This window comes from Zingiber officinale, chromosome 2A, assembly GCF_018446385.1.
Source record: "Zingiber officinale cultivar Zhangliang chromosome 2A, Zo_v1.1, whole genome shotgun sequence".
In the NCBI taxonomy this organism is placed as follows: Eukaryota; Viridiplantae; Streptophyta; class Magnoliopsida; order Zingiberales; family Zingiberaceae; genus Zingiber; species Zingiber officinale.
This window is the reverse complement of record NC_055988.1, coordinates 25,733,662-25,755,110: the sequence shown is the minus strand read 5'-3', so window position 1 is coordinate 25,755,110 and position 21,449 is coordinate 25,733,662. Positions and strand designations below refer to the sequence as shown.

At 41.7% G+C, this 21,449-nt stretch overlaps 1 protein-coding gene across 1 annotated transcript; it reads right to left on the bottom strand.

Moving 5' to 3' along the window:
• Window positions 1-17,444: 17,444 nt before the first annotated feature.
• LOC122043597 (calcium-dependent protein kinase 16-like) lies at window positions 17,445-17,969 on the bottom strand. The gene has a single exon (XM_042604210.1). It carries the CDS (start codon window positions 17,967-17,969, stop codon window positions 17,445-17,447), a length of 525 nt encoding a protein of 174 aa, XP_042460144.1.
• Between the last annotated feature and the right edge of the window lie 3,480 nt (window positions 17,970-21,449).

The following is a 21,449-nucleotide window of genomic DNA, read 5'->3' as shown; positions in this document are numbered from 1 at the left end:
GTAGTTTTGATGTGATCAACCAAGTTGGTTAGGTCCTGCTGTGTTTGATCCCTGTGTCTGAGTGTGCAGGAGCTTAGGAACACAGGAAGTCGAGCGGAAGACGCAGCTAGCGAGAAGGACGACACGGGAAGGGAGCCGACGGGCTCGGTGCGTCCGAAGGACGAGAGAGCTGCGGAAGAGTACTCCGGTGGGCGTGAAGAGCGTGCGCAGCATTCGAGGGACGTTAAGCCGAGACGGAAGGATGCTCGAGGAGAAGGCCGGGAATTGGGTTCGGGTGAGCCCTATTCCGATTGGTCGCAATCACCCAAAAGAACGGAGCTTCGGAAGCTAAAAGAGGAGAAGAAAAGAAGACAAAAGAGGCTGAAATTACTGTAGCAGAAATTACTGTAGCAGTAACCTTGAAGGCGCCTTAAACACATTGAAGGCGCCTTGAACACATTGAAGGCGCCTTGAATGATTGTTTAAGGCGCCTTAGCGATCGATTTGACCGTTTTGACTGCGGATAAAGTTTTATCCATGGATCGAGTTGGAGGCACCTTAAACCTTGTTGGAGGCGCCTTGGACCCTCGAGATAGACATTCCAGGAGCTATAAAAAGGCCCCTGGAGCTAGGAATTCAATAACAACTCAAGCAATCATTGTGTAGCCATTCCTAGCAATAGTTCTAAGCTTCCAAAGTGTAAAAGGCTTCTCCGCCTTCAGCAAAGGAGATTTTTCTACTGAGCTTTTCCCTGGATTAACAACCTCCTTGGTTGTAACCAGGTTAAATCCTGTTTTCTACTTAATTTCTATTTCCTTGCTTAGTTTAATTTTATTTCGCCTTTACTTATTTACTATTGCATTAATTGAGTTGAAATCAGGAGGGTATTTTTATTTTGTGTTTTCGCAATTCACCCCCTCTTGCCGCCTCCGCTGCACCAACAAGTGGTATCAGAGCACGATCGCCTCGGAAGGACTAACCGCCAATGAAGCACTACGATCAAGATGATGGCCGGAGCATCCATCCCGAAGTTCGACGGAGACTTCGCCACATGGAGCGCAAAATGGAGGTATTTTTAAAACGGTTTTGATATTCTTATTACAATGAAATATGGTTTTGCTGCGCCGAAAGACAAAGAAGAAAACACATGGAGTAAGAAGGAGCAAGCCGATTTAAATGCGGAAAGGCGGAGTTCCACACCTTAGCGTCGCCACCACAAGAAGTAAATCGGATCGGGCTACGACTCGTGAAAGATCTCGGGAAAAATTCACGGAGCTACGAAGGTACTTAAGCGAAGCTAGCGAGCGCGACATCCTCGGAACCGATTAACGAACCTCCGGATGAACCAAGCGAGAAGGTAGCGCAACTCCAGCGAGAATCAAGGAGCTAATAACGCAACTAACGAACCTTGGAGAAGAGGTAACCAACCGGGACTCCATTCGACACGCTCAATGCCTTCCCGAGAACTCCAAGTGGGCCTCCTTAGTAGATCGTACTACATCTCTAAGGACCTCGAGGTAAGTACGTTAGAACAATTATTTTCAACTTTTGAACTTCACGAATCTCGAGTTTGAGAACCCAACGGAGCAGAGAAGACAAGTCGGAACATTGCCCTAAAGGCAAAGATAAGCGATTCGACTCAGAAGCCTCGATCGAAGGCGGCACTCTTGGTAAGACACTTCAATAACTTTTTAGTACTAATAAATTTAAATCGCAGAGGCATCATCGAAAGAAGAGGATGGTTCATTGCTACAATTGTAACGAAGAGGGACAAAAGGTCATCTAAGCTAAAAAGAAAGGAGAAAGAAAGGAAAAATCAAAAGCAAGAAACCGGAATCCTCCAAGCACAAGAACCTGAAGGCTACTTGGTCGATTCATCATCCTCCGAGTCGGACATCGAAGAATTCTCGGGACTAGCACCGATGGCCAACCATCTGAAGAAAGCTTGTCCGAAATGAGCATAGATGAAGGGGAGGAACATCGAAGGAGAAAGCAATGATGAAGGGGAGCATCGAGATAGGAGTAAGGTACGTGCCCTAAACTCTAAACAGTCTTTTGAGTTTATTAAAGCTTTGTCTAAAGAATTAGATCAATTAGAAAAAGAAAATAAAAATTTGAAATCTGAAAATAAAAATCTAAAATTAGAAATTGAGAAATTAAGAAATAGTACATGTTTAAATAGATTTCCAAATTCAAAAATTAAAGTTTATGGAAAATTGAACTGGTATATTAGAAACCATCAGGGCCAGCTTAGAAGGATACCCAAAAATTATGTACCCCCTAAGTATCTGAATAACCCTATAGGTAGGAACCTCTATTGGGTTCCAAAATCTGTGATTAATTAATTAAAAGCTTACAGTGAGAAAATTAAATATTGAAATTCTTTATGAAAGCTTTGTCTAAGGAAGTGGTTGTTGCTCCAATAACCAAGAAGGCCTAGTGCCTCGCCACGACCTGGAAGCTAAAATATTGAAAAAAAATGTTTAATTAACTTTATGAAAAAGCATTAAACTAGAATTAAATAATGCTTTAAAAGTTCTTAAATCTTTTTAAAATTCTAAAAAGTCAGATTGTGAAAATTCAAAAATTTAAATTTGACTTAGAAATTTTTTTATTGACTTAGAATTTTTAAAATTCAAAAATTTGACTTAGAAATTTTTGGAAAATTCATATTGACTTAGAAAATTTTTTTTCAAAAATTTGACTTAGAATTTTTTTTTGGAAAATATTTTGAATAAATTTTTTAATTCTATACATTTCATAACTTAGGTTATTTTTTAACCCCATTTTCTTTGTGATCAAGGGAGAGAAAATACAAGTTTAGGGAGTTAGAAAATTTTGAAATTTACATTATTATAAAAAGTGTTGCAATTTTACTAATTGCAAAAATTATCTTAACTTGTTAGTTTAGTAATTTTTCTTTAAAATTACTTTTATGTCTATTTTAACCCTAACTTGAACTTGGGTTGATGCACATCAAAAGGGGAGATTGTTGGACCGTGGTAGTTTTGATGTGATCAACCAAGTTGATTAGGTCTGCATGTTTGATCACGTATGCGAGTGTGCGGGAGCTTGGGAACACTGAAGTCGGCGGAAGACGCTAGCGAGAAGGGCGGCGGGAAGGGGCCGACGGGCTCGGTGCGTCCGGGCGAGAGGCTGAGAGTACTCCGGTGGGCGTGAAGGGCGTGTGGCGTTCGAGGGCGTTAAGCCGGGACGGAAGGCGCTCGAGGAAGGCGGGGTGGGTTGGTGAGCCCTATTCGGTTGGTCGCATAATCACCCAAAAGCGGAGCTTGGAGCTAAAAGGAGAAGAAAGAAGACAAAAGAGGTGAAATTGCAGTAACCTTGAAGGCGCCTTAAACACATTGAAGGCGCCTTGAACACATTGAAGGCGCCTTGAATGATTGTTTAAGGCGCCTTGAGCAGTCCAGTTTGACCGTTTGCGCTGCGGATAAAGTTTTATCCGCAGATCGAGTTGGAGGCACCTTAAACCTTGTTGGAGGCGCCTTGGACCCTCGAGATAGACATTCCAGGAGCTATAAAAAGGCCCCTGGAGCTAGGAATTCAATAACAACTCAAGCAATCATTGTGTAGCCATTCCTAGCAATAGTTCTAAGCTTCCAAAGTGTAAAAGGCTTCTCCACCTTCAGCAAAGGAGATTTTTCTACTGAGCTTTTTCTTACTGCCCTGGATTAACAACCTCCTTGGTTGTAACCAGGTTAAATCCTGTTTTCTACTTAATTTCTATTTCCTTGCTTAGTTTAATTTTATTTCTGCCTTTACTTATTTACTATTGCATTAATTGAGTTGAAATCCGAGGAGGGTATTTTTATTTTGTGTTTTCAGCAATTCACCCCCCTCTTGTCGGCCTCCGCTGCACTAACACAACCTTTCAGTTGAGGAGGCCATGAGGAAATTCAACAGACTGGCTCGTCTATGCCCCGAACTAGTCAGCACTGAAAGGGAACGGGTCCGGTTGATGCTCAAGATGTTAAGGCCGGAAATAGCAATGAATGTGGCCAGCGGTGTCCGTAGGCCGCAGACTACAGAAGAACTAGTGAGCAATGCTTTAACCACCGAGCATTATTAGAACAGTATCAAACAGCAGAAGCAAGTCCTCTCAGAGTCGAAAGGCCAAGGAGGCTCAGGTACTCAGAAATACCAGGGTCACAGCTCCCATGGCTCTAACTGGAAAGGGAACTCCAGCAATAAATGCAAACCAGGGAGTTACCCAAAAGGAGAACCAGCTAGTAAACAGCCGAGCTATCCCAAGTGTTCCACTTGTGGAAAATTTCACCCAGGAGTTTGTCGCAAGGGCACTCGAGGATGTTTCGAATGTGGCCAGGAGGGACATATGGCTAAACAATGCCCAAACAAGACCAGTTTTCCTCCACCACAGCCGATTCAGTACGAGATCAAGCTAGCACAGTTGCACTAGATGCAGGCTGCTTTAGATGGTCCACACATCAGCCAAGGCAGACTGGAAGCCCCCTCAGTCGCGACAAATGCAAGGATCTACTCACTGACCAGAGAAGACGTAGCGAATGCCTCGACAGTTGTTACAGGTCAGATTAGTATTTTACAGCAAAGTGCAACTGTCTTATTCGATACTAGGGCAACCCATTCTTATATATCCAGGGCATTCGCTGAAAAGATAGCAATACCCCCAGAGGTATTTAGTGGTCAGTTTTTGACGACGCTACCTTCGGGAGAAATTATGGCATCCACGCACTAGCTCCGAGCAGTGCCGATCATTATAGCAGACAGAGAGCTTTTTGGTGATCTGATAGTATTGGAGATGACCGACTACGACGTCATTTTTAGAATGGATTTCCTGATCAGATACGGTGCCTCTATCGAGTGTCGTAAACAGAAAGTCATATTCCAACCTGAAGCAGGAATACAATTTGAGTTCAGTGAGAACCAAAGAGAAAAGCCAAGAAATTTCTCCCGGCTCTGAAAGCACAGAAATTACTAGATTCAAGAGGTACGAGATTTTTGGCGCATGTAGTCAATACCAGTCAGGACAAGGACCAAAAGCTAGAGGAGGTCCGAGTTGTATGTGAATACCCAGCAGTCTTCCCTGAGGAGTTACCAGGCCTAGCACCAGACAGAGAGATTGAATTTGAGATAGAACTTATTGCCGGTACAAATCCCATCTCTAAAGCACCCTACCGCATGGCTCCAACAGAACTGAAGGAACTTCAGGAGCTACTTAACAAGGGCTTCATACGTCCTAGTCACTCACCATGGGGAGCGCCTGTACTGTTCGTGAAGAAGAAGGACGGGAGCATGCGCCTGTGTATAGACTACCAGGCACTAAACCAAGTTACGATTAAGAACAGGTATCCTCTTCCCAGAATAGATGACTTATTTGATCAGCTAAAGGGAGCAGCAGTGTTCTCTAAGATAGATCTCAGATCGGGATATCACCAGGTTAAAGTCAAAGAAGGTGATATACCCAAGACAGCCTTCAGGACCAGATACGGACACTATGAGTTCGTAGTCATGCCCTTTGGCGTGACAAATGCTCCAGCTACTTTCATGGACCTCATGACAGGGTATTCAGAGAATACTTAGATAAGTTCATTATCGTATTCATCGATGACATCCTTATATATTCCAGAACTCAGGAAGAACACGCAGAACACCTGAAGATAGTACTGCAGATCCTTCAGCAGAACCAGCTGTACGCCAAGTTCATGAAATGTGAATTCTGGCTCGATCAGGTAGCCTTCCTGGGTCACATTATCTCCAAGGATGGTGTTATGGTAGACCCCAGCAAGATAGAGGCTGTGAGTAACTGGAAAAGACCTAAGAACGCCAGTGAGATCAGAAGCTTCCTAGGACTAGCGGGCTATTACAGAAAATTCGTAGAGGACTTCTCCAGGATAGCCTCCCCACTGACAGCTCTTACTAGGAAGAACAGAAAATTTCAGTGGACAGAGGACTGTGAGAACAGCTTCAGCGAGCTAAAGAGGAGATTGACCAGTGCTCCCATTCTGGCTCTACCAGAAAACACAGACAGTTTTGACATTTATAGTGATGCCTCTAAGTTGGGACTAGGTGTAGTACTGATGCAAAATGGCAAGGTGATCGCCTATGCCTCCAGACAACTCAAGGACTATGAGAGGAACTACCCTACTCATGACCTTGAGCTTGCAGCAGTTGTGTTCGCCCTCAAAATTTGGAGACACTACTTGTATGGAACTCAGTGTAGAGTGTATACAGATCATCAGAGTCTGAAGTATTTCTTCACTCAGAAGGATCTGAATATGCGACAACACAGATGGCTCAAGCTGGTCAAAGACTATGACATAGACATCCTCTACCATCCAGGAAAAGCCAATAAGGTGGCAGACACACTTAGTAGGAAGTCTAGCGCCACCTTACTATCCCTAACAGCCATGTCACCGCCCCTATAGAAGGAGATCACGTATTTCAATCTCGAACTTATAGTGGGACAGCTCTCTACTATGACGTTAGAATCCACCTTGCTTGGTGACATCCAGACAGCTCAGGGACAAGATCCTGAAATTCAGAAAATCAAGCAAGGGCTAGCAGAATCAGAGAGTGGAGAGTTTCGAATATCTGATAGTGGGGTATTACATTTTGGTGACAGACTATGTGTTCCAAATCAGGAGGAACTACGGAGGAAGAATCTAGACGAGGCTCACAGGACTCCTTATGCGATGCATCTTGGCTCCACCAAGATGTATCAAGACCTAAAGAAACACTTTTGGTGGCCGGGGATGAAGAGAGACATCGCTAGATATATTAGTACCTGTCTGACCTACCAGAGGGTTAAGGCAGAATACCAGAGACCAGGAGGAGTTACGCAGCCTATCCAGATCCCAGAATGGAAGTGGGAGGATATTTCCATGGACTTTGTAGTGGGACTACCCAAAACCACGAATGGTTTTGATGCCATTTGGGTAATAGTCGACAGATTGACTAAATCAGCCCACTTCTTAGCTATCAGAATATCCTACTCCATGGAGCAGCTAGCTCAGTTGTATCTCAAGGAGATTGTTAGATTACATGGAGTCCCACGGACCATCATTTCAGACCGAGACAGCAGATTCACATCACACTTCTGGGAGTGTGTACAGTCAGCGTTGGGCACTAAGTTAAAATTTGGCACAGCTTTCCATCCTCAGACAGATGGTCAGACGGAGCGAGTGAATCAGGTACTCGAAGATATGCTCTGAGTGTGTGCCTTGGACTTCAAGGAAAGTTGGTGCAAATATCTGAGTTTAGCAGAATTTGCATACAACAACAGCTATCAAGCCACTATCGGTATGACACCCTATGAGGCTCTCTATGGGCGGAGGTGTAGATCTCCAATCTGCTGGTATGAGAGTGGTGAACAGAAGGAACTAGAACTTCAAACAGATCTAGTAGCAGATACCACAGCAGCTATACAGCAAATCCGCCAGAGGATAGAGACAGCTCAGAGCCGCCAGAAAACCTATGCTGATACACGACGCAGACCCTTAGAGTTTTCAGTTGGGGATACAGTCTTTCTCCGAGTGGCTCCCATGAAGGGAGTAATGCGTTTTGGAAAGAAGGGCAAATTAAGTCCTAGATATGTGGGACCATACCTTATCACCAAAAGAGTTGACAAGGTAGCATATGAACTAGAGCTACCCCAGGAGATGTCAGCTATCCATAATGTATTTCATGTCTCTATGCTAAAGAAGCATATCCCAGATGTCACCCAGGTGATTGAGCCCCAGTCGGTACAAGTCCGCGAAGACCTCAGCTATGACAGTCGGCCTATTCAGATAATAGACCGAGCAGTTAAGAAATTGCGGAACAAGGAAGTACCATTAGTAAAAGTTATTTGGCAAAGTCACACAGCAGAAGAGGCAACTTGGGAGACAAAAGCCAGTATGAGACAGAAGTACCCAGAATTATTCTAAGTTCGAGGATGAACTTTTTATAAAGTATGGGAGATTGTAACGCCCGAAAATTCTCAAAAGACTTTTAGAAATATTCTATGATTTTTCTGGAATTTTAGGATATTTTTATAGAATTTTTAGAGTAGACACTATGTGAAAAATGACTTTTTACTTCGTTGATTACCTGAAGTAAAAGACCTGTTTTTACCGAAGTAGACGCGCGTGAAGTAAAAAGATTCATTTTACTTCGGATAAACTCCGAAGTCGTAGGCCCAGAAAAACGAAGTCATATTGGGTGTCAGGTTTGGACATATTACGAAGTAAAAAGTGCATTTAACTTCGTCGGTTTTTAAAAACACCGAAGTAATTAATCCTTTTCGACTTCATCATTTAGTATTTGTTGTGAAGTAATATACATACTTTAACTTCAGTTAAAAATGAAGTAATGGATTACTTTTACTTCGACATATATCGTTAATTCCTGAAGTAATTATCGATTAAATTACATTTAGCTTCATTTTGGATCGAAGTAATAGATAGATACTACTTCGGAATTTTCGGTAATAACCGAAGTAGTTGATACTATTTTACAGCAACAAATTGTATTGCTTCGAAGTTATAAGTAGATTTTATACAAAACAAATCTCCCTAAATATGGTCAAAATAAGCCATAAAAAACTAAAAAAGGGAGCAGCCATCACCTAATAATATCGTAAATAAAAATATCAGTACATACAAGTCAGACACCCAAGAACGAGTACACAAATTCACTCCATTCAATTCTCACTTCATCGTATTGTGTCTGCGTATAGTACTGGTTCTTCACACAACCTGCAAACTGCAATTTAGAAAGAACCATCATGTTATGTTTTGTAGCTGAAAACTTTAAATCAAAACACAGTAAGTTGACAAAAAATCATGAATTAAATTAACAAAAACATGATAAGACAAATAAATATGTATTTTTATATGCACTCTTATAGTAACATTTTGTTCGAATTATAACATGTGGGTCACAAAAGCCTAAATAAATATAACATGTGGGAAAGTACGTATGTTAGCCCCAAATCAGTTACTAATTTCCCCAGCTACTAATAGAACTATGCATAACACAGTTTTGTATAAAACTATAAACAGGGTGTCATCTAAGGGCGAGGAAAAAAAAGAAGGAAAGAAGCCATATCAAAGCATGAGAAGAAAGCAATAACAGGGCGTGAACGATTTGATTCAGTGTGCAACACTATATCGATTTGATTCAGTATGTACATTCCTGTTCAAAATGGAAGAAATTCACACACCTTCCTCTCCAACTGTAGATCCTCACATTCAACAATCTCTTTCATGTACCGCATGACACAATATCCACATTCAACACAACCTTGTTGTTTTAGATTACCCTATGAATCAAAGTTAATGCAAAGTGAAAAACCAAATATATAAGAACCAGGAATGCATGTTTTCAATAAGACATACCGTCAACTGTTTGAAAGTTGGTCGTTTTGGATTACCCCTCATACAAAGGTACGTCCTCACTCCACTACATTGTAAAAATAAAACTTATTTCATTTCATATTTGGCAATCAATCTATTCACAATCTACATAATCTAAAACATACTTGCACACTGTAGTTTTCCAAACGTCATCTCGGTTCCTATTACCCATTGAGTCCAACAAATAAATTGTATCTTTGTCCTCGTTTATAACAGTCAAGATCCAGTGGTACCTGCATGATTGTCAATATATAGCTAAGCTACTATGTATTAGGAATTGAGCAGGGATTAAAAATATACCCAGTGTTGTATAGGATAAGGCATATGCTGTCTCCGTTTGATGCTTCCAACTGATTAGCAATGTGTTGTGAAGAGGTACTGCCATCTTGAACGGTTGGTATTTTTTTGGGATCCACAAATGACACATACTCAGCCCTATTTGTTTTCTTCAAGTACTTGTACAAGTAACTGCATTCAAGTAATTAAAAACATGGTTACTTAAGACATGAACTCATGCAAAGAGATGAATTGTATATAAGACATAACTTACCCCATGTAAACCAAAAGGTATATAGGAAAATAAATGATGAGAAAAAGGTATATAAATTCTGCAGTGACAATATAATAAAAGAAGACGTGATTAAGCTAATACTAATAAACTGGTCAGAAGGCTTACCAACAAGCTCAAATGCATGAATATATATTTTTTTTATTATACAGGTTAGTTAGTTAATCACCAGACAAGAATTGTGTATCCATTTTGCAATCAATCTCAAATTCTTTGACTTTGATCATAGATGAATAATTTACAAAGTCATAATAAATAATTCAGTCTCTGAAGCTCTTTGTATGGTCAATTGAAAATTTTGAAATATAAATATGTCTGGAGGTATACACACACTTTCTAAGAGTAATAAACTTTGTGCATAACAATATCCTTAGTCAAAGATGAAAATTATTTATTTGATAAAACTCAAAAAGACATGATTTGCATCTCCTAAGCTGAGATAAAACAAACTGAAGTTTACATAACTCACCTTCTTCTTATCTTACCACCAGTAAGGTGCTTTACTTCTTCTTGCTTAGATGTTGAAGCACTACCTACCTATTCAAGAAATTTGGAATTTTAAACAAAGAAAGAGAGAAACAAGGGCCAATGAGGGGCATCTAAAGTGACACTGATAACTAAACCCTAGATATGCAATGATTGGAATTAGAAGAATTGATGGTGCTAAAAGAAATACACAAGAAATTATTCAAAATAGTATCCTATTTACAATTACTGATTGTAAGCATGCACCACAGGAATTCTTTCCGACCTAGGTCACAAAATTAAACTACTCCAATATTAGATTATTGATTTTGTTTCTAAAGTCGATTTATAGATTAACATTTCAAAGAAAGCCCCATCATTGATTAAATTTCAATGAAAAGGTAGATCAGAATACTGAGAGCTCACTTCATGAAGATGGATAAAGAAATGAATAAGAAAAAAAATAAAAAGTAAGCATCATGAATAACATGAAGGAGCCCGCCGGCATCTCCCCTTGCGTTAGTGGAACCCAAAATCGCCACCGACTTCATCTACTAGGCAGCTTTGTCACATCTATGTTTTCCAAAATTAACCTAGATTTATCACTTGATTGGAAAGAGAGAGATACAAGAAGGAGGTGGTGAAGACAAAGAGGAAGGTACCTTTCAGGATCAGGAACGGAGAGGACTGAAATGAAGGGGAAGGAAGAGGAGGTCCAACAACTCAATTTCGGAAGAGGAGCATCGAAAGCCCTAACCCAAGAAAACGAAAGGAAGTGGGGGGAACGAAGGTCTATAGAAAAAGTCAGAGTCTCTTTGTAAAAATAAAAGTTAACTCTTGTACTATTACTTCGGAGTAAACACTAAAAAATGTATTCACGACGTTACTACTTCGGTATTTAACAAATTTCCGAAGTAATAGCTTATTTCAGTTTAAACCGAAGCCCGTGTTTTTAAATCTGCGAAATCTATATTTGTATATACTTCGTCGATTTTTGCAGCGAAGTTACTTATACACTTTTACTTCGTATATTTAAATTGCCGAAGTAAATTGTGGCGAAGTAAAAAGTCGTTGTTCACATAGTGAGAGGAGGTAGCAAAAACAAATAGAAACATAAAATAGCTTAAGCAGGAATCGAACCCGAGACCTATGAGACCTTATGTCTTATGGACAACTCTAGTAACCAGGAGGCCCCAGCAGGGGTGTGCTGAAAGGAAAAGGAAGCAATTATATTTATGTTTGAGTTGGGCGAATTAATTCCTTAATATAAATAGGGAAATAATTAAGTGAGGATTGGATTCCGCATCGGCAACTTCTTCCTCACCCTAGTCACGCCGCCCCTCCCCTTCTCCTCCTCTCGGCGCACCAAGCCCCCAAGGGCTAGGGTTCCGTCCCAAAGGCTCCAAGAACACCTTCCGGTGACGACTCCGGCACGAGGATGCTCCTCTCCGCGAGAAGAGCACGTGGAAGCAAGAGGGTCGTCGAGAAGATTGTTTTTCCGGAAAACCTAGCGACCAGATCGTAAGAAAAACTAGCGCAGGATGTAAGAAACCCCTCACCTGCAGTATAAGTAGCTATTCGTGTGTTTTATTGTACTAGTTTAGTCGTATGTAAATTTTCAGTACGTAGGGTGGGTCCTAGAGCACCCCAAGTGTTCGATAAAATGCTTAGCTCAGTAAAATGCTATAGTAGGCGTTTTAATAGTTCAGTAAATGCAGTAGAAGCATTTAAAATAGCGTATTTAGTCTTGCTTCAGCTTATGTGGGACTACGGTTCAATGGGTGGGCTCCCATAGTCGCCTCTAGGTTCAGACAACCTAGTTCTAGGTTCAGATAACCTAGTAAGAGTAAGGTAAAGTATATTAGCTACAAATTAGTATTTTACTTTTCAGTGGCACTGTACAGGACTTCAGTTGTCCTTGGGCTGGGCTCCCATAGTCGTCCCTAGGTTTAGATAACCTAGTAACTCTACTAAATTCGGGACTTGCAACACCGGGTCTAGTTAGGGATGCGCGCATTGCAAGTATAGTTGTCGGGCCCATCAGCAGCATGATTAGTATTTTCATCTATTTATAATAAATAGTTTTTCAAAGCTTCACAATTTAGTTATGTGATTACAGTTCAGAATTTGTATCAGCTTAGCATTAGTTTAGTCAGCTATTGTATCAGTTTAGTTCTATCTTGTTGATACTAGGAGATATTGTCATGATCAGCTTTGATTTCCATATTTTGTATGATAGTATACCATGCCATGCTCTAACATGTTCAGTATATATATTTCAAATAGCATGTTTTAAAAGCATAAATTGCATTGTGTGTATGTTTTTGTGAGGTAGATGATTTCTTACTAAGTTCCCAAGCTTACAGATACTTCTTTTCCTTATACTGCAGATAAAGGTAAAGGAAAGATAGATTAGCGGAGGCTGGAGGACAATGCGATGAAGATGTGTGTGGATGGAACCTGGAATGAAGATCTTTGGAGAAATTAGAAACCTTTAGCATTTTCTTATGTTATTACTCTTCCGCACTTCTAGTTATTTTAACATTTTGAATCATGAAAGACCTGCTTAGACTGTTAGTGATCATATTTAGAATGCTAGTTAATTGTCATTAGTATGTTTTCAGACACTTTAGAACCTATGTATGTGAATTGGGCACGAAACAGTGTTGAAATCAGATTTCTGATACGAAATCAGAAACCCCGATCGATCAGCCGATCGATTGGGGGTCCTCAATCGATCAGCTGATCGATTGGGGAGCTTGCTTTCGCGAACAGTAAGCTTCTGGATCGATCCGTCGATCGATCCAGTCGCATTCTGTCGCGAACAGAAGGTTAAGGGATCGATCAACCGATCGATCGAGGAATTAGCTCTCGCGAACAGAGAGCTTCGGAATCGATCACTGGATCGATTGGCAAGTCTGGATCGATCCAGAATATTACACCGTGCACAGTAGCGCGCTGAATCAATCAGTGGATCGATCAAATAACTCCAATCGATCCACCGATCGATTGGAAGGCCTGATGTTGGCTAGGGAGCTCTATGTACAGTCTCTAGCCCATTCGGAAGCTTGGGCTCCATCTCTTAGCATATGTAGCATAACAAAAAGGCATTATGAACAGAAGCTACAGCTTGTAACAGTCATTAGCATGATAAGTTTTAAATTAGTTCACTTCTCCGCAACTCATAGCCTAGCACAGTATAATGTGACGGTCTGGCCTTACGGCCTGGTAAGTAGAAGGCGGGTCGTTACAGCTGCATGAAGAGAAGTTTCATTAAGAAACAAAAATAAAGTATCCGCACAGTTGTCATCAAACATTTCTAAAGCTTACCAATCCATGTATATGTTGCCAAGGCTTAACAATGCTTGTGGATGGTTAGGTTGTAAAGCAAAGGATGACTTGGGAAAAATTATTAAAATAAAGTTATTCAACAAGGAAAAAAAACTTAAGAGAATAAAAATATCCAAATTAAAAAGTCACCCTATAATGTCCAGCGTCTTTGAGAGCATTCCCCTTTTAATGTGCAAGAAAGTCGATCATTAACTAACCTGGCTCACCATCAAGAAGGATACCACATTTTGACATATTAGACCATTATCAACTTACCAGATTATTGTAAGCTTCAATAAAGGTAGAATCACAGTTGATAGCTTGCTTGTAATGCAGAATTGCCATGTCAAGTTGACTTTGTTCATAATAGATGCCAGCAAGGTTTCCTGCGTCAAGATATCCCCAATGCATAGTTGACATAATAAACTCTCTTCAGAGCATAGTTTGCAGCAAAGTTATCCACAAAATCAAAAAGAGATTAACAGTCCAATGAAAAATGATAATCAAAGTGAAGAAATAAACAAGTAGATAATAGGTTCCATTATCACAACAGTTCACAGAACCTAAACATTCTAAAAATACTAAATCTAAGAATTTATTTCAGGCCTAGTCGAAAAGAGTACTCAGTTACTCCACAAGTTTGAGCAACAAGGGTGACTTAGCTATGTGCCACTGTGATGATAACCTACATTGACAGTGACAAAGGAAGAAGAGGAGAGATAAGTGATCATAGGCTTCTTTCGATCAAGGTTTTGTAAACGATCGTGGCAAAAGGGATACTATTCAAATGGGTGAACAGGAGGAGGACGTGCTTGCTTAGCTCGCAAGAGAAGAGAAAAGCGATGGGCCTGCTTGTAAGGAGCATTCAGGAGTTCAGGGAAAATAAGGAGTGGGTTTTGATGCACAAAACTCTAATTTATCGTTGAACCAGTCAACAGGACCATCCCAGTTTAGTTCAAGCCTGGTCCCACCTCGGTTCGACCATAAGATTAAGCCTAATTTGAACACGAGATTAACTTAAATATATCTATACAAGTTCTAACTCTCAAATATTGATTAATAAATTTCCAAAGGAAAACATGAAGCAAAGAGGTCATCAAATTCATGCCCTTTGCTCCATAATAAAATGGAGTAGATTGCTCAATAAGAAAATGGGTTAGATTCTATAGGTTCAACAAAACCTATGGGAACTTAACAGTGGAGTGGAGTGGAATAAAAAGACGAGTAAGAAAGAAAACTAAAATAAAATAAAGAATAAAGCAAAAAAATAGCTATAAAAATAAATAGAAAATGAAGAGGAGTCCTAATTGTGAATGAACAAATTCACACACAAAATTTAAAAGGATCTTTCTAATACTCAGAAAAGAATAAGGGCCAAAGGAATGATCATGAAAGATTTCATGTTTTTAGCAGTTAAATTATAAAAAAGTTTCTAATTTTTAGGACTATTGTTTACTTGAAAAATAGTTGTAAGGATTTTTCAAAATTTTTTCAAGTAAACTCAAAGGAATTTTTCAAGTATTGAAGAAGTTTGTAAAAATTCTTTGACATATAATTTTAGGACTATTGTTAACTGCTAAAAATTTTGAAGAAGTTTACTTGAAAAATTCCTTTGAGTTTTTCTCAGAGTTGCATTCTGTTTCATTTTAATTCTCTTCGCTAGGCATCAAGGTTTGTTACAGAGCAATCTTGGCCTCTTTTGATAGGGTTCAGTTGGAGTTGCAAATGATAGGTTTGTGACTTTCTACCCATTTTCTATGCTTAAAAGTTGGTTGGCGAACATTACTATACTGTTATGTATATCACACAAATGACAAATCCTTTGAATTGAATAGCAGTTATGAACTGGTTTTTGTCAGACTACATTAGGCATACCCAAGAAAAGTTTTCTTCCTGATAGTGATAATAGACGCTAGTTGGGCTTCATATTCTTCTAGCTAGAACTAAAATGAGAAGAAAATTAGGGAATTAAATCATGTAAAATTCAACAGAAAAGGGTTGGATATAAGGAATATGTTTATGATTAAAAAAAAAGAAGTATGAGCAATTCTGAATCCTGAAGATATTTTGTTATGGAACTAACAGTAACGATTGTGTTTAGTTAAGCTAATCTTTATAAATTAGCAATACCATATCAGAAAATAATGAAGAATCAATACTCACATAAAAACTTTGAATATGTGAATCATGAAAGACTGCCTTGCTTTGCAGTTAACCGAAGCTTGGGATCAGGTTCCAACATCAGCCGAACTAAATTTTTAGCACTGTCAGAAATACTAGGCCATGGTTCCCGTTTGAAATCTATTATGCCCCTAAGAATTGCTTGAGCAACTCCCTGTTCAGTTTCTGCAATTAAGAAATCATAGCTCGTTAGATAGAAAATGTATCTGAAGAAATACAAAAAGTGTATTAATTAATAGACAATAAGTATCTTATTAGCATAAAGTGATAGAACTAATAAAGAATAGATTTATTCATGGAAAGCTTACAGTAGACAATAAGTAACTTATTTGTAGAAAGTGGTAGAACAAATAATGAAGTGTGCAAAATGGATTTATTGATAGAAAGCTTACCAGCCCAAAATGGTGGAACTCCACATAGTAAGATATAGAGTATAACTCCAACACTCCATATATCAATTTCTGGTCCATAATTCCGTTTTAAAACTTCTGGAGCCATGTAATAAGGGCTTCCAACTATCTCAGAAAATCTTTCACCTAAAATTGGGGTAAAAAAAGAAAGGAAAAAAAAAGTAGAGCACGCCCTTATAGTAAAACTAAACTTCAAGTTATGTTATTGAATGGAAGTGATCATTAATGAGACTCAACAAAAATGAAGATCATTAGTATGCATTCATATGGTAACTAATCATTCTAACTTCATTAACCAGGAGAACTTTAAGACTAAAATAAATAGATGAATACAGTAAAAATAAAACTCTCCCTCAACTCCACTGAACAAAAATTGCTTCTTGTTCAAGTACTGCCATTGTCTCATTCCAGACACTCAGAGATCAAAATATTCAAATTAGACATGAAAACAATCTCAATAAGTGCATTGCCAATAGTTCTTAAAATATTACCAAGGAGGAGAAAATAAGGAAAACATTCTTACGAAGTGTTCTTTTGTTTTAGCAAACTAACTTAGCGAAATGCAAGGAACAAAATGTTAAGTAAACAATGAATTGTGAGATAAATTCTTTCCTTAGAACAACATTAACGGCAATACACGAACTATTTTAGAAGACAACACTAGCATAGATAGTTCCACGGCTGCACCACATTGTTAGCAACACAAAATAATCAGATAAAGACAGTATCAGTGGAAGAAATGGTATGTTAATTATCTATTCTGAACCTAATCACAGGATTAAATCAATGTGCCCACATCCGTACCTACACAGAAACTTCAACTGGTCCAAGCTTTTCTAATTAGAAAGAAGACACTTCATCAAAGGGGGAAAAAATCAGCAAGCAGTAGGGAGATGAGGATGATTTGGACCTGCGAAGTTCAAAGTGGTGAGGGTCTTCTGGTAGGACTTCGCGTAGTACAAGCAGCCATACACCATGGGACCTAAACTGATAGATGATGATCGTTCTTTGTCAATGAAATACGCAGCGAAATCAAGTGATCATAGTGGGAAAGAAGGGAGGAAATGGGGGATGAAGGAGAAAATAAGTGTACCTAAAATGGCGCCTCTTCCGGCTTCATCAATGTCCATTATGCAGGGCTTCGCAGTCCATCTCAGAAGGGAGGAGCAGGAGAAGACATCCTCCCTTCTCCGCCCAAGTTGCTGCCAATTCCAACATAAGGAACTGAGGAAGGAACTCACAGATCATGAAGACATCCTCAACAATGGTCTTCATGACCACAGCTGCCGCGCGCTCTAAGTAGTAGCCCCTCACCACAATACGGTCAAAGAGCTCCCTGCCCTCGCACAGCTCCATGACCAAATGCACGACTCCGTCGTCCTCGCACGCCTCCCACAGGTTCACGATGTTGGAGTTCCTCGGCAGGTGCCGCATTATCGCGACCTCCCGCGGCACGTCCTCCACGTCAACCGTCGTCCGCAGCTTCCTCTTCGAGATCGACTTGCAGGCGAGCAGTTCCTCGGTGAAGTGGTCCAGGCAGAGGTAGGTGACTCCAAACTCCCTGCGACAGAGCTCCCGATCTAGCACGTACTTCTCCTCGATCCCGCCCACCGCCCTGGCGTCTCTACTAAGAACCGTCGCCATTCACTTGGAGTGCCTGCCGCTGTTCTGGCGGAGGTGGTTCTTGTTGGCTAGTGGGCGGGTGTCGTGGTCATGATGGGGACGGGGGAAGGTCTTAATGTCCTCCCGGGCGACAACCTCCGGCGAAAGGCAGCAGTTTCCCATATCGAGCTCGGATCTGATACCTCCGCTCACACAAATCGACCTAACAGCATGGAAGTGACTAGGGTTTCACATCAAATCAACCTCTCGCAACTACAATGAAAAAGAACCATTTTTTCCCTTTTGATTGGGGAAAGAGAGATAGAAGCAACTGAGAAAGCATTCGATTGGGGGAAGGTGAAACTTTTATCGCCGACTGGACCAACAAAAAAAACAAGCGAGACTGCGAGCAACGTGGCCGAGGTTTCACAACGCGGACGCTTCTCCTCCTCCTCCGTAACCGTGGCCTTGGTTAGCGGAGTTACCGGCGAGATGAGGATGAGAAGTGGAAGCTACCATGGCGGTAGCTTTATCCTCCACTTGGTCGAGTGCGAAGTGTAATGAGGACGTTTGTCGGTCGTGCTCCGTCTTCTTCCTCGTTTTGTGTGCTTGAAGCCTTTTGAATTTGATTAGGGAACAAGAAGATGAAATTAGCGACAATGGATAAAGGAAAATTATCGGAATATGAAGAAGGACTCCAGCAGTGGCAGTGAATGTTGGACCGGAGATGATGAAGGAAAAACTACCGGAATGCGAAGAAGGCCTCCTCTTCTCACCCAAAGGGAGGAGTTGGAGGAGATGCGGTGTGGTTGGACGGAGAAGCAAGGGCGTCGTGTCTTTATCCTGATCGGGAGAGGAAGGGGCGTCGATCTAGGAAGGGGAAGAGGGAGATGAGGTTGAGAGAGATGGTCGGAGGTTTAGGTTTAGGCGAGAGAGATGGTCGCGCGGAGGAAGGGGCACGATATAGATTTAGGTTTGGAGGGAACTTCACAGTGTTGCAAATTTTGGCTGTGGGAATATTAAAATATTTTATTTTGATTTATTAACACCGGATTTTAAAAACCGCGGTTAAATTCGATGTCTATTAACGGAAAAAATGGCGCTCATAGACATCGCCTAAAAAACCGATGTCTATGAGCTAAAATCTGTGCTCATAGACACCGGTTTTTGGAAAAATCGGTGTAAAATACTCAAAGACATCGGTTTTTGCTTAAAACCGTTGTTGTTCCACTGATGTCTATGAGGGTTTTTGTTGTAGTGCTAGTGAATTACCTAACGAAAGCACTCACCGAGTGCGGGCCTTGGAGTAGGAGTCGACAAAGGATCCGAACCAAGTAAAACAACTTGTGTTAGCGTTGTGTTTTTCGTTTATTCCACTGCGTATTCACTCGCTTAAGTTTTTAAATTGTTATTCACCCCCCTCTAGCGAATATGTCGATCCAACACCTGCCACTTGGTCCGGATGCACGACCGCTCAGGGAGACACATATAGAAAAAGTAATCTTTCCAATGTTTATTGGAAGATGACATTTTGTCAAAGAAGACCAAGTCGATCCGAGACTAGAAGAGATAGGTGCTCAGCTCGGACTTCTTGGGGTAATAGAAGTAGTGGAATACCTGAGGTGTGAGGGGAATACCATGCACTTTGAACAATGCAACCACACCGCACAGGAGGCGAAAAGAATTAGGGGCGAGTTGCGCCAAAGGGACACGAAAATAATTGCAAACTTCGGTTATGAAGGGATGGATTGGGAAGCGCAGACTGACCACGAATTGGTCGCGGAAAAAATAGACAGTGCCGGTCGGCGGGTCATTGGGCCGATCGGACGGGGAGGCTAAGACTATTTCGTGGTCAAGAGGAATGTCAATGGTGTTGGTGAGGCTCTCAGCGTTGCCCGCATCGAACCGAGTCTCCATGGTGTTGTACCAGAGATCGGGAGTGGGGTCGGATGACCGCGATGAACTAGCCATCGCCAGAAAATAAAAAAATAGGAAGATAGACGGAAAAAGCGGGCGGGAAAATGCTAAAGCAGGAGCAAGGAAGCAACTGAAGAAAAAGAATCAGGCAGAAGCAAGGTCGAAGAGCTTATAGACGGGGATCGCCGGGGGAAGAAGCCGAGATTCGTCGGAGCACTGGACACGTGCAGTATCGCGCGGAACACACGGGAAAGATGCAACGATCGAGCAAAAGCCAACTTTGTGGCTTTATAAAGAGAGGGATCGGCCGACCGGAACCGTCCGATCTAGGGCACAAAATCCAAAGTACAGATCCGGCTGTTGAATTTGAACCGTCGATTGTCACATCACCCCTATCACTTCAATCGTGCGGTGATGGTGGCAATGCCACGTGGCGTTCGCTTACGGGGAGACATTTAATGGGTGCATGCTTGGACCTTAATGGCGGGATTTGCACGAATTCTAAGGAGATTTGGGTGACGTCACTATTGATCGCACAGGTCACGCCCATCCGAAGACGCCGAAGGAGAAATTTCCCAAGTGTAAATCCTCAAGGTGCCGAGCAGCCTAGGAGATCAGCCCTACGTGGGTCGATCGGGGCGCAACCAGCCCTTGGCCGATCGGTCAATCGATCACTAGACTACTTGTCTAGTCAGTCGGACTCTCAACCTCCTTCGACTAGATTTGAGAAGGAGGCACGTGATCCGGTGGTAAGGATGGGGCTCGCTTGGTAGGTGGTCATTGCCACGTGGAGGGCCATTGCCACGTGGAGGGTCATAATCAAAATGGTCAACGTCCTGGGCACTCGTCCGATCGGGTGAACCACCTTCCCGGTTGACATGAAGAGTAGTCGATCCGACACTTCGACAGCTTGGCCAAATACCGAGCTTCCGATGCTCAAAAAGCTCAAGCATGGAAGGACGAGGCCCGAGCGACCGTCTCGCTCGGTTAAACGATGGACACAACCCTGACCAAGCAGGCAAGACTCCCTTGCTCGACAGGACGGAGACAACAGACCATTGGTCGAGCGGATGCTTGGCCCGACCACGATACGCCCGGACAGTGGACTGGCTGGGTGGCTCTCCCGCTCGACCCAACCATGGTAACACCCGGACGACAGACTGGCCGAGCGACTCTCCCGCTCGGCCCAATAACGGACAAAAGGAGCAGTTAGGAATATCTTCCTAGGGACCAGTGTCACCGACAAGCGGCATGGTCAGATAGAGAATCGTACGATGGAAGCTTCCACTGTCACGGCAGGGATATGCTCGGGCTGTCAAGGTATGAGGTAAGACACGCTTTTCTGACACCTCCTTTCTAGGTATGCTCTGGGAAGTGTGCATGCCTTGAGAAGCATGCACACCTTGGGAAGCGTGCACATGCCTCTCGAGAGTTCTATATAAGGACCCCCAGACTTCGACGGAAGTATGTTCACTCCCACTGTAGCTACAGTTACGTTGCTGCTCCTTTCTCTTCTCCACTTCATTCTCTTGCCGGTGGTGACTGACTTGAGCGTCGGAGGGCCATCGCCGGAGAACCCCTCCCCGGCTCGGCACTAACGACTTG